Source organism: Cupressus sempervirens, chromosome 10 (assembly GCF_028749045.1).
Source record: "Cupressus sempervirens isolate cs-2001-9-10 chromosome 10, ASM2874904v1, whole genome shotgun sequence".
Classification (NCBI taxonomy): Eukaryota; Viridiplantae; Streptophyta; class Pinopsida; order Cupressales; family Cupressaceae; genus Cupressus; species Cupressus sempervirens.
This window is the reverse complement of record NC_143127.1, coordinates 10,999,938-11,012,915: the sequence shown is the minus strand read 5'-3', so window position 1 is coordinate 11,012,915 and position 12,978 is coordinate 10,999,938. Positions and strand designations below refer to the sequence as shown.

The 12,978-nt window shown below is 32.3% G+C and overlaps 1 protein-coding gene across 1 annotated transcript; it reads right to left on the bottom strand.

Annotated features, from left to right (window-relative positions):
* Positions 1–1,228: 1,228 nt before the first annotated feature.
* Positions 1,229–11,880, bottom strand: LOC149532310 (uncharacterized). The gene is made up of 8 exons (XM_089805696.1): positions 11,812–11,880; positions 11,646–11,721; positions 11,424–11,471; positions 3,339–3,427; positions 1,945–2,010; positions 1,774–1,860; positions 1,598–1,663; positions 1,229–1,511 (listed from the first exon to the last, which is right to left on the bottom strand). Exons 1-7 carry the CDS (start codon positions 11,878–11,880, stop codon positions 1,637–1,639), a joined length of 462 nt encoding a protein of 153 aa, XP_089661822.1. The 3' UTR covers positions 1,229–1,511; positions 1,598–1,636.
* Positions 11,881–12,978: the final 1,098 nt, after the last annotated feature.

Here is a 12,978-nt window from a genome sequence, read left to right as displayed (position 1 = left end):
AACATACATTTTGTGTGTAGCATTAGTTTATTAAGGACTTGACATGAAAATAGGTAGACCACCACCAAAAGGGGACTTGGAAATATTTTTCCCTACCATGACTTTCAAAATCACATTTATCATTCTATCATTGCCCTTACAAAGATATATTATAAGGAATATTGGAGGCACAATAATTGTAGAAAGCCATGACTGCCAATTTGAATCCATGTGCGCAAGAATTTATTCCTTCTGCAATACAATACATGACTCTCCCTCCATGCCCATCCACTTTCCCAATTGCCCCTCCAAAAATGAATGCAACCTCAATGATATCATACAATATTGTTCTAGCTTCATTCCAGTTGTAGATAAATTATGTTCCACAAATCATGAATTATATTGCAAAAATCTCTCCACCGAGTTTCCTTCTCATGGGTTGCCTAATTCCTTTTCCTCCTATAGATACTCCCTTTCCTAGTGGAAGAATAGTGGAACCATCTAATTGTCTATCCCATTTTTTGATTTTCCCTCATGAGTAGTGAGGGTTGAAGGGTCATCCTCCACAGCATCATTGTATAGACATTGACCCACTTTGACCACCTAGTGTCCCTCCTAGTGTTTATTATCTTGCACATACCTAAATAAGGCTTAGTCAAAGAAACTTGATCTAAGTAGACCAACACGCCACCCTAACTTGGCTAGAGTCACAAAAAACCTCAAAGAAACAACAACACAAAAAAAGCCAAAACAAGGGTTGTTAGGTGCCCACACCAAGATTATGACAGACAAAAGATATCCAAGAAACAATGCAACAACTATAGCTATAGGAATCATAAGAAGAGCATATATAATGTGTTTCCATTAATGGATAAGCAAGAAATATTGATATCAAATTCCATGAATAAATTAAAAACTTTATTTCAAGTCTTCCTGTGTTTTGAAGATAAAGAATATAATATAAACTCTTCAAATGTTTATGATGACAATAAGATTCAAGCTTAGACATCTACATAATGTGGCCAACTCAACACTCAAACTTCAATTTTAATTATATAACATTAATAAGAATTCAAGTTTCATTGTTCTCATCCCAACAAAAACTCCAAATATGTTACTCATAATAAAAATTACTCATAACTTGTACAATTTAAATAAAAATTAATATCATAGCCTTATTCACATGTCAAAAGATACTATCAAAGCTTATTATAATGATTTCTACCCTTATTTTGGATGCATCAAAGTTGTAAGTCTAATAATGTCATGCATCAAATATATGTCATACATCAAATATAAAATGTCATAAATACATCAAATATATGTTGAATATGTTCACTAACATAAAATCCAAGATATATGTCCACTAAGGCCTATACATGTGTCCATCCCTATATCTTATCCTTCCCACAAGGGGAAGGAAACAAATCCCTAGAGGTCTTTGGTCATTGCATGGAGGGAGATGATGAAGATGATGGAGCCTTCCTCACACGCTCACTCGCCCTCTTGTTTAAGCTCCTCTCTAACTAGAGCTGATACAAATAAAATATATATGAATCAATAATTATTATACATTGAAATCAAATATACGTACACACAAAATTAATTATTTTCCTACCACCATCAAATAGTCACTCTATACATCCACCTCAAAGGCTCACGGATGATTAGGAGTAACAAGGCCCTACAACAATTCAATCAATATAATCACTCGATCATACTTATAAATACCATTTGAAATTTCAATATTGACTATTATAAACAACAACTAAAACTATGAAAACTCTTTCATACCTCAATCAATGACTCTAAACTAGCCATCATGGCAACAACTCCACGATTGATGGACTGGTGAAGATGAGGAGTCTCAGATGTCAACAACTATAAATCATATAACACAATTTACATATTTTTTATAGAATATAATATAATCAAATGAATTAAATTAACATGAAATAAATGTACCTCTATGAAGCTAGTATCATGCCTAGGCTCAAAGTCTGTTGTGAATGTCAATGGTTCAATAGAGAACTAATGCACATGGATAAATTCTTTTGGTTAATCCTTCATATGATTACTTAAAAAATATATGTATTAATTTAAATGATTAAATTGATACGTACCTCTCGAGTCATCGACAGAATGTAAAATGGGGTCGAGGAATCTATACTAGGGCCATCAACACTCTTACCCTAAATTTTGAATATTGTCAAGACATACTAATTAATTAGTCATTCACTGTACATATGAAATGTGATAAAATTAGTTTATTATAATTATAATTTACCTATGTTTCAATACCAAATGTGTCACTCAGGAACTCATTAGTGACTATCCCATCATCCATAGTATCTCCAACATGACTACCAAATGTGCATAAGGATCCACATGATGTTCATATGTGACTATGATGCAAAGAAGGCTTCTCCTCAACTAATGGACTGGCATAATGAATGAGGGTCTATGTCAAACAATTGATAGTCCCTAGAGTATTGGTCTTTACATGTTCCTTCACAATTGAAGAAATAATGACATGCTCACCCTGTGGCTTGACAAAAAGCACCCTAATTGCATTAGGATCATGACATTCCCTGGGTCTCTCAAATGATGACCCCCCACCTCTACCCTAAGAATATAACATGTCAAAATAATTGGGGATCTCCCCAAGGACAAATTCATAATACAATTTCATTAAGAAATACATTGGAACTTGTGATTATTGTAGGGAGGGACATCAAAGACCATCCACCATCTATCCCAAAAGTTATTTATAATATCATCATGTATGTACCAGTGGTTGGGGAACCTTTTAGTTTTATGTTTAATGTTGTCTTGTTCTCGTCGCTTTTTAAACAATGCACATATGCTACCTTTTGTTGTGTACTTTTTTTACATCTTTATAAGATAATTTTTTTGCATAATATCTTCTCTATTCTTCTCTCTTAACATGTCAAATATCCAACTGACCACTAACAGAAGCTACATGGCTCATAATGGACTCAAGGGAGGATGCCAATTGCGCTCTCATAGGATTAATTTTCCCACAAGCTTTAAACCTACCAATGATTGCTTCTAATTCATTTTTCTCTCTTTTTATTTCATTCATTATATTATCTTGGGTGCCAGGAGGAGGTCTTTCAATCGATGGAGGTTGTGGAAGTTCTTTCTCTTCTTATGGAGGGTTTTCATTTTGAATTTGTTCATTAGGTTGGGGATTTGGTGATTGATTATTCATATTTCCTGATAAGAAACCAATTGCATTTTAAATAAATAAACAAATTTGAAGCAAAACTAAAAAAACATATAAAATAATGCTAAAACATACAAAACAATGCAAAAAAAAAAATTAGAAAACATACTTGATGATCCTGATCTTGATCTCTGGTGATGAGGAGGCATTTTGAGGAGGAGTGAGGAAATTCTTCAACTTCTACAAACCATATGTGCACTGTTGAGGGGAAAGAAGGCACCAACAAAAGGAAACAAGTGAAAATAGAATGGGTCACAGATTTGCAGCCCATATCTAGAATTTTAAAAAAAGTGTGCACGTGTTTTTAGAATTTTTAAAATTTTAGTTATTTGTCATCTTTTTGGCACCACAACTTGGTGCATTCATCCACACTTTAAAAAAAAAATCTGAATATGCTTTCTACAAAATATTTTGGTTGAAAACTACACTATGCTTTCTACAAAAAAATCTAAATGCTTTTGGGAAAGGTGATTTCTAGCATATTTGATCATAAGGTACTTATATTAGTCTCATGTTGATGTTCATATCAACAAGATGTTTATTTATGCATTATCCTTCAAAACTATCTCTCTAAAAAATATAAGATATAACATATTTTTAATATTATACATATTTTTATAAGTATGATAGGTCAAATATATAATGTCTCTATTTCATATGCCAAAAAGAAGGAAACTAGGACAAATTTCATTTGCAATTCACAATGATGCCCTTATTTTATCAGACAAATACGTTTGATAAGTAGGTTGAACAAAAAATATTGTGGTAAAATGTAGGTCAGATATATTTCATTAGTACTGATAAAATTTTGAACAACAAATAAAATATTGCCAAATCCACATGTTAGGTATTAGAGTTAGATAAATGCAAAAAGATTTTATTTCAAATGTAGACCATATTTAAATGCAAATAATGAAAAAAAGTACTAAAAAAAAAATATGTTATAAGAATTTGTAATTTTTCAATCTTACCATATTGTGTAATGACAATTGCTTCTACCGTCTATCTTGCTTACTTAGTTGTGAAATCATTTTTGTGTCGATGTGAAATCACTAGTTTACTTCGACCACATGACTTACATCATTTTTTCTATCAATGTAAAATCATTGAAATCAATTGACAAGTTCAAATTCTACAAGAAGAATAGACCCATAAGATAGGCAACGGCTATAGAGGCACGAAAAATGTCCATCACATGAAGGGGGATACTTAGATTTTTTTAGAAAGTAGTTAAAACCAATAGAAATAAAAACAATTTTCGTAACTGCATAGCCACTACCCATAAGATATCCCTCTTGCATTAAGTACAAGATAGTCCTAATACTACATATTATATATATAGAGACCATATTTAAACAAGAGACACAAGCATCATAGTTCCTATCATTTGAGTTTTTAGTTTAAACAAAATAGAAGTAGCAATGTTCCCACTTGAGATATATTAAATGGTAACTTTCAAAAGAATTTTAGGTGCTTAAAAAGTACTGACTATCCAGAAGTCAACATTCATTACAATAGTACATGTCTATAATGTATGCAATGAGAATCTTAATTTAAATATTTTGTCAATGACATTGATAATTATAGGATACAATCTATGTTGAATCTTGATGTGAATGACTTGATATTGTTTGAACAATGTAAAAGTAGCTAACTTTGCATTGGATACAAAGTCTATTGCAATCAGAATCTTAATTCATATATTTCCTCAATGGCATTGATAATTACATGAGATGGTCTATGTTGAATCTTGATGTGAGTGACTTGCTATGGTTTGACCAGTGTAAAACTAGCTTATTTGCATTAGATAGAAAATCTAGCTTTAGATAAGATGGTGCCCTAGTATATTAGCAGCAAATTCACCTTATAATATAAGAAATATAAAAGATAAACAAGTTAAAAGAAAATAATGCAAGAATAGAGAAAATTAGACCATTCACACAGTTCATAAATAATTGTAGGTGAATTAAAAGTCATCTTCAACATTCTTATTTTAAAATTATTATGTATGAATACAAGGTGAGATTAATTAGATTATTCATTGATAATGAGTACATAGACATTTGCTAAAATAGAAAAAATGTAAGCCTTCTATTTTGTGCACCCTTACAATATAACTATTAAAAATTAAAATTAAAAATTAGAAAGTTAATAAATATATTATCAAATCATTTACTATTTATTATTAAAAATAAAGAGATTATTTATTTACAAGTTCCTTGTGGATAGTTTATAGAGTATAAAAATAGGGATGTAGATAGAGGAAGAGAAAAGGTTAAAAATTTATATAAAATTCAATATTTAAGTTGAGATATTTTAATTAATAAATATAAAAGACAAAAGACATTTGAAAGAAATTTTTATATAATCATTCTATATACATAACAAAATATTTGAATTGGTGGTCTTTATATTGTTTAAGATTTACAAATATAATTTCAAATGTAAAAAATTGCTATATTTTTATTTTTATTTCTTTGATTTTTTAGAATGCAAAAGTTGAATTCCTAAAGTTTTTATAATGTTCTTAAATAAAACTTATAGAGCTTTGTGCAGTCTACATACCATGTTCTTATTGTTAACATCAACAAAACCTTCTAGCTATTCTATGTAAACTTCTTCCTCTAATATGTCATTTAGAAATGCAATTTTAACATCCATCTGATAAACTTTGAAACCTTTTTATGCAGCATAAGCAAGTAGAGTTCTTATTCCTTCCAATCTAGCAACAAGGGCAAATGTCTCTCCATTGTCAATTCCTTCTTCTTATACATATCCCTTGCAAACTAATCTTGCTTTGTTTCTTGTGACTTCACCATTTTCATTCAGTTTGTTTCTAAATACCCACTTGGTACCAATCAGATTTTTTTCTTTAAGTCTAGGAACTAGACTCCATGTTTTCTTCTTCTCTATTTCTTCAATCTCTTCTTCCATGGCTTTATACTAGTCAACATCTTCTAATGCATCTTTTACTATTTTGGGTTCCTTCAAGCTCAATAAACATGTATCACTTCTCAATCTATTTCTTATCATTTTTCTATCATCTTTATCTCCAATAATTTAAGCAACAGGATGATGTCTTTTGACATACTTAGATAATCTTAGTTGAGCTCTTGTTTCTTCATTTTGTCTTTCAACTTTAGAATCACTATGTATATCTCTATTAGGTGTTTCAGCATCTCTTTCATGTGTACTAATCTTAGAATCAGAATATGCATCCACTTCATTCTGTAACTTAGCATCTAAATGCAACTTAGTTCATGAATGCAACTCAACATTCATAGGGTGTGACTCGGCAGTCACTATAACTGTTGTTGATTTGAAACTTGACTTGTAGCATCTTCTTTAGCAGGCATTCCTTCATAGAAGTATACAAATGATTTGTATTCTTCTAGATTTTTCATAGGTTTAGCCTCATGTACTTATGTATATTCATCAAAGTTCACATTTGCACTTTCCACAATTTTGTTAGTGTTAGTATTCAAACACTTATAAGCTTTACTTCTTATGGAGTATCCTAGGAATATACCGTCTTCACTTTTTGTATCAAACTTACCATTTCTAACATCTTTAAAAATGTAACACTTACTTCCAAATACCTTAAAGTATTTTACATTGGGTGAGTATCCATACCATAGTTCAAAAGGTGTTGAATGAGTACCTTTCTTGATTTGTACATGGTTCAAGGTATAGACAGGTGTGCTTACAGCTTCTCTCCAATATTTTGAAGCAACATTCTTCTCCATCATGAGTATTTTAGCACAGTCCATTATAGATTTATTCCTACTTTCAACTATTCCATTTTATGGAGGGGTTCTAGGGGTAGATGTCTGTCTTTTGGTTCCTCTATCATTATAGAACATCTCAAATTCATTTGATGTGAATTCTCCTCCTCTATCAGATCTCAAACGTTTTAGACTTTTACATGTTTCCTTTTCAACTCTTGCCAAGTACCACTTAAACATTTGAAAAGTATCAGATTTCTATTTCAAAAAAATAACTATCATCATCCTAGAATACTCATCAACAAATAGCATTATGTACTTATCTCCCTTGTAGCTTTGTACTTCAATTAGTCCACACAAGTCAGTATAAACAATCTTTAGTATTCCTTTAGAGGTATAAGTTTTACTCTTAAAACTTGACTTTGTCATTTTGTCTAACTAACATTGTTTGCACATTACATTATCAGGCTTCTTCAATTTAAGCAAACCTCTAGTCTTCTTCATGTTACTGAAACTAACTAAGTTTTCAAAGTTATCATGACATAACTTCTTGTGTCATAGCCATACATCATCAAATTTACAACAAGACAAGTAGCATCCTCTGTATCAAGAAAGAATAGATTACTTTTAGTTTGATCACCTTTTAGAATCAGTTTCCCATTTGTGTCATATATCTTAGCAATCTTGTTTTCAAATTCAACCTTGCATCCCAGATTGTTCAATTATGACACACTCAAAAAATTATAGTTTAGTCCTTCAACATAGTAAGCATTGTCACATGATATCTTATCTATGATTTTGATAGAACCTTTTCCTTTTATCAAACATGGTGCATCATTACCAAATCTTACACTATTTCCATCATAACAATTTAGGGTAATGAACTTACTTTTCTCTCCAGTCATGTGATGTGAGCATCCACTGTCAATGATCCATCTATCATTCTTATTCACACAAGTCACAAGTGCAGTAGCATCATCTTCATCAAATTCATCCTTCATTGCAACACATACCACCTCATCATCATGTTCATCGGAATCATTCTCTTCAGCAATGTAGCAAGACTTCTTGCCTTTGTCTCTATAATCCTTGTTGTCTTCATCTCTTCTACTCTTGTATTTGTCACCACCTCTATAGTTCTTCTTCTCTGAACATCTAGCAGCAATATGACCAACCTCATTGCAATTAAAACAAATGATAGGTAACTTACCTTTGAACTTTCCTTTACCTTTATGGAATCTTCTTGTCAATAGTGCTTCAAGTTGTTCAACATCCTTCTCATCTATATCACTGTCACTAGACACATACTTCTTTTTCTTTTTCTTCTCATCAAGTTCCTTTAATGACACCTTAGCTTTGAAAGAAGATTCAATCTTTTCAAGTTTGTAATTATCAAAGTTAGATAGCTCAAAAGCAGTGAGTCTACGTACTAGAACTTCAAGTGATAGTTTATTCCCTAGAACAAATCTTAGTTCTTGAATTGCAAAAACTCTAATAGCATATATAGGTAGCAGTGTTCTCAAAACCTTGCTTAAAACAATTTCATCATCTAGTTTTCCATTTGCTCCTCTTATTGCATTAACCACTTCTTTTATCCTTTCAACATATTGAGCAATATTCTCACCTTCTTCCATTCTCATTTCATCAAACTTATCTTTCAGGCTTTGAACTTTGGCTCTAAGAACATTGGTGTCTCCTCCATAGATGGTAGCTAGGGCATCCCACATTTTCTTTGCACTGTCAAGACCTTTGATATCATCAAATTTGGCATAGCTTAGGGTAGAGGCAATCTCTAGCACTGTCTGGTTGTGTTCCTTCTTCTTCCTCATATCTTTAGCAGTTGGGATACCAACAGGATCAACATGTTCCATAGAAATGGTAGATTGTGCATGATCTCAAAGTTCTCTAAGGTGTAGCTTCATCAAACTTTACCATGCAGGAAAGTTATTTCTATTGAGTTTGGGTACTTCTCTTTTAGACATCTCAATCTTTGTGCTTCCAGTAATTTCAAACTAGTTCTCTTAAGTAGATGGCTCTACTACTAATTGTTGGAATACTTTAGAATATGTGGGGGGGGGGGGATCAATTATTCAAGGTTTAGATGTATAAATAAAACTTTTCACAGCTTAGTGAACCCATAAAACATTCATGCTCATGCATGCATCCATAAGATTATGTAATCACTAAAACCTGTAGGTTACTATCAAATCAACTTGTAGAAATGTAAAGCATGAAACATAATAGATTCATCAACACACTTGATACAATGATTTACGTGGAAACCCAATTTGGGAAAAACTACCAGTAACATGCGACTCTTTTCACTCTTCTAAAGTGATGCCCTATGAAAGGCCAACCCTGTTAAAGGTTACAACACACACTATTAAATGTGACCCGGTTAAGGGAACTCATTCAATCTGTTAAAAGTGAGCCTTGTTAGAGGACTTTAGGCCATTCACTTGGAATGCTACCCAGTTAAAGGATTTACAAATGATTGTTAGGTCAACCTTAATCCAAAGGATTTACCCTAGACTAATACAATTTTTAGAGAGTAACAATAGAGCTTTTATCTGATACAACTTACAACTTCTCTTATAGATTACAGATCTCTGTTTAGTCCTCAATTCTGCTTGGCCTTGATACTTTGCAGCTCTGATAGCTTGTTCACCCTTCAAGTTCATCTCCTTAAGCCTTTTTGCTTAACATGTCATTGCATACTCTTCTCTTAGGTCACTTGATTAAGCAAAACCCTTGACTCCTTGTCTCCCTTAGGTTGTCGAACATGACAACTTTGCTTCATGACCAGACATTCCTATAAATAGGAAATTAAGATATTTTCTCGCTCATTTTCCATCATTCAACTTAGGGTTCAAATAGATTAGATAGGATGCAATGTATCTACTCCATATCTCACATCTCTTCTAGAAACTTCTCCTAGAATCCATTTGAATTTGCCTTAAAACTGTTTAACTCAAATTCTGTGCCACCAACTCATCAACCTTATCTTCCTCCTGGTTCACAAAATCTAAGAAAACAAACTTGTCAGCTCAAATTCATCGAATCTTCAATCTTTTAAGTAATGCAGCAGCTCAGCATTATCAACCATCTGATGCTTGGTACAAACTGCGTTGCTCGGCATCCACTGTGAAATTACTCAGCACCTACTAAATTCTATTGATGCTCAGCATCAACTAAACTTTACTCAACATCAACTATTTTGCTTGGCATATACTAGAATGAACTTTTACTTGGCTCCAACTAATTGTCTACTCGGCTTGCACTAACTTTGCTTGGCATCTACTATCCACTCGGTCAAGCTTGGTAGACAAACTTTGTGTAACTTGTTCTTCTAAACTTTCTAAGTGTAACTAGCCTTTGTAACCTTAAGTAGATTATCAATACATCATGTCATCACTGTCTTAACTAATCCTTGTACTTCATTACATAATCATAACTCAACCTTTCCTCTAAGTGTTATTGTTACCTCTTATTGATCAAATCCTCTTCATCAATCAACTAAGTGATAGTATTTGAATCTTATAAGCAATTGTCTTACCAGAAAATAGCAAGTTTGACATCAATGACAGAACAATGATTGAAACACATAGTCTTCTTTAACAATCTCCATCTTTCAATGATCTCTCTCAACAATGATCTTTTCAATCAAATCTCAACAATGTTGTGGTAAAATGTAGGTCAGATAAATTTCATTAGTACTGATAAAATTTTCAACAACAAATAAAATGTTACCAAATCCACATGTTAGATATTAGAGTTAGAAAAATGTGGAAAGATTTTGTTTCTAGTGAGATATTATTTTCTTAATCCCAAAAACTATATATTGCAACATATACAAATTTCTAATTTACATCTATAAATTTTGGCAAGATTGATTTGATTGTTATAATAAAAAATGTGCATTGCATGTTGAAAAATATTGATAAAATTATAGCTTTTAGAGGAAAGTAAAAACTAGGACACACTATGGTGCTTCCACAATCTAATTTATCATTCATGATAAATAAATAATGGAACAATTATTAATCTTCCTCGTAAATTAATGAACCTATACTCTTTTCATTACCAAGAGGAATTAAAAGTTTAACCTGGTGACTAAGAGAATTACTCTTTATAAGGTGACCCTGTATACCATTGAGGAACGTGTAATGGACACTTATCCATAATGTGGGTAGGTTACAAATTGACCCCATAATCTAGACTAACTAAAACAACATTTCAAAAGTATCTTTGTGTTTATAAATCTTTCTTGCATTCCTATTAAAAGAGAGGTCATAAGCAAGAGGCATAGGGTATGCATTCCATTTTTTAGCGCGTGTTTGTCTCTTGTTTGAAACATGACATAGTCCTTAATACTATATATCAAATGTAGACCATAGTTAAATACAAATATTGAAAAATTTACTAAAAATAAAATACGTTATTAAGAATTTGTAATTTTGCAATCTTACCATTTTGTATAACCACAATTGCATCCACCACCTCGCTTGCTTGCTTAGCTGTGAAATCATTTTGTGTCGATGTGAAAACAATAGTTTCCCTAAAACCGCCTGACTATGACTTGCATACTCAGCTATGACATCATTTTTCTGCAGACGTGAGATCATTGAGATCGCTTACCTCGTACACTTGTAACTAATTAGAAAAGAGAAGATTGCAGCCTTCCACTGCACAGGCACGTTCCAAGGCCTCCTTATAATCCGCTTCCCACAGGGCCACATGATGATCCTTTCTTTTCACTAAACCCCGCTGCCCGATAAATTCAAGGGAATAATAACTCCGTCACTCGATGCAAATTTAGAAAGACGAATCGAAACTTTTGACTGCCCACTGCAACACCTCAGCATCCATGAAAAATATGCCCCACAAATTCCGCAAGATTCTTCTCACACCACGTGATTTTCGCATTTTAATAAACTCTGCTCCGCACCCAAAATTTTTGTAACAATGCTTCAAAAAACCCTCTTTTTTAGGTCATAAAAGCGGAGAAGATTGTGAAAAATACCAGAGGCGCAGAAAGCTGAATTAGGTTAGCAGATGATGAAAATCTCATCTTCTTGTGAAAGTTTCAATATGCTTGGAAGATTCAGTGAAATGAGCAGAAGAATTCACGAGATTCAGAAAGCCCGCTCTTTCCATGAGGGTTAATGATTTTGGTGCTATCCTACCCGAGCTTTTTAATTGTGAAAAAATGGCGGGTCTTGACCTTGCAAGACCTTCGAATTTCATCTCCTCCTTTGCCCTAATCTTTCATTTCACAGCAGGAGAGTTTGAATTCATTTGCTCCACATGAAATTCTATCCCTTCTGAGCTTCAGATCCTCCTAATTATGTCTGCATCTTTACAGAATCTGGTATACATTGGTTAGTACCAAATCATATTTCTCGGTTTTTTTGTTTTTACTTTCTCGGCTTGTGATTAACACATGTATATCTGGTTATCAAATGTATTAATGGAAGGGGTGTAAATTGTTCTTTCCTACTGTGATCTTCGCCATGAAAGGTCCTTAAAAATATAAGTGCTTTCAAAATTTCTGCTTAGAACCGAATTTGTTTGGCCTCCTTACATAGATCATTACGTAGGTTTCTTCTAGCCTGTCAAATTATTTCCCTTTTATCATAAGGGGTATGGATGTATTGGTACATTTTAGAACGATTTTATGAAGACATTCTTCATTTTTTTATAAGAAAATTGAATTGGATTAATTGTTATTTTTCCTATATGAATTACTAACAGTCAAAAAGTAGAAACTATCAATCATATAAAATTTCTACAATCTATAATTTAAACTTGATAAGACTTTTCTGAGATGTATACATGTTTTAGTTTGATAATGACATGAAAAAACTAAAACCCAAGTGAATTCAAAGGCATTACCAAATTTAATTCGAAAATAGTTAAAGAGAAAAGTTAAAACATGATTGAATCCACAAGCATTATCAAACTTAAGTGGAAACTTGTTAAAGAAAACAGTATGAACAAGAAAAAGTTGCTGTGGACATGTAA

Bases quoted from the DNA above. Each gene is read 5' to 3' on its own strand.
- LOC149532310 (XM_089805696.1), bottom strand. From the start codon at position 11,880: ATGCGAAAATCACGTGGTGTGAGAAGAATCTTGCGGAATTTGTGGGGC. The intron at 11,722-11,811 runs GTGTTGCAGTGG...TTTATCGGGCAG, and splicing joins TATTTTTCATGGATGCTGAG to CGGGGTTTAGTGAAAAGAAA. The intron at 3,428-11,423 runs GTAAGATTGCAA...TCCCCTCAACAG, and splicing joins AATTGTGGTTATACAAAATG to TGCACATATGGTTTGTAGAA.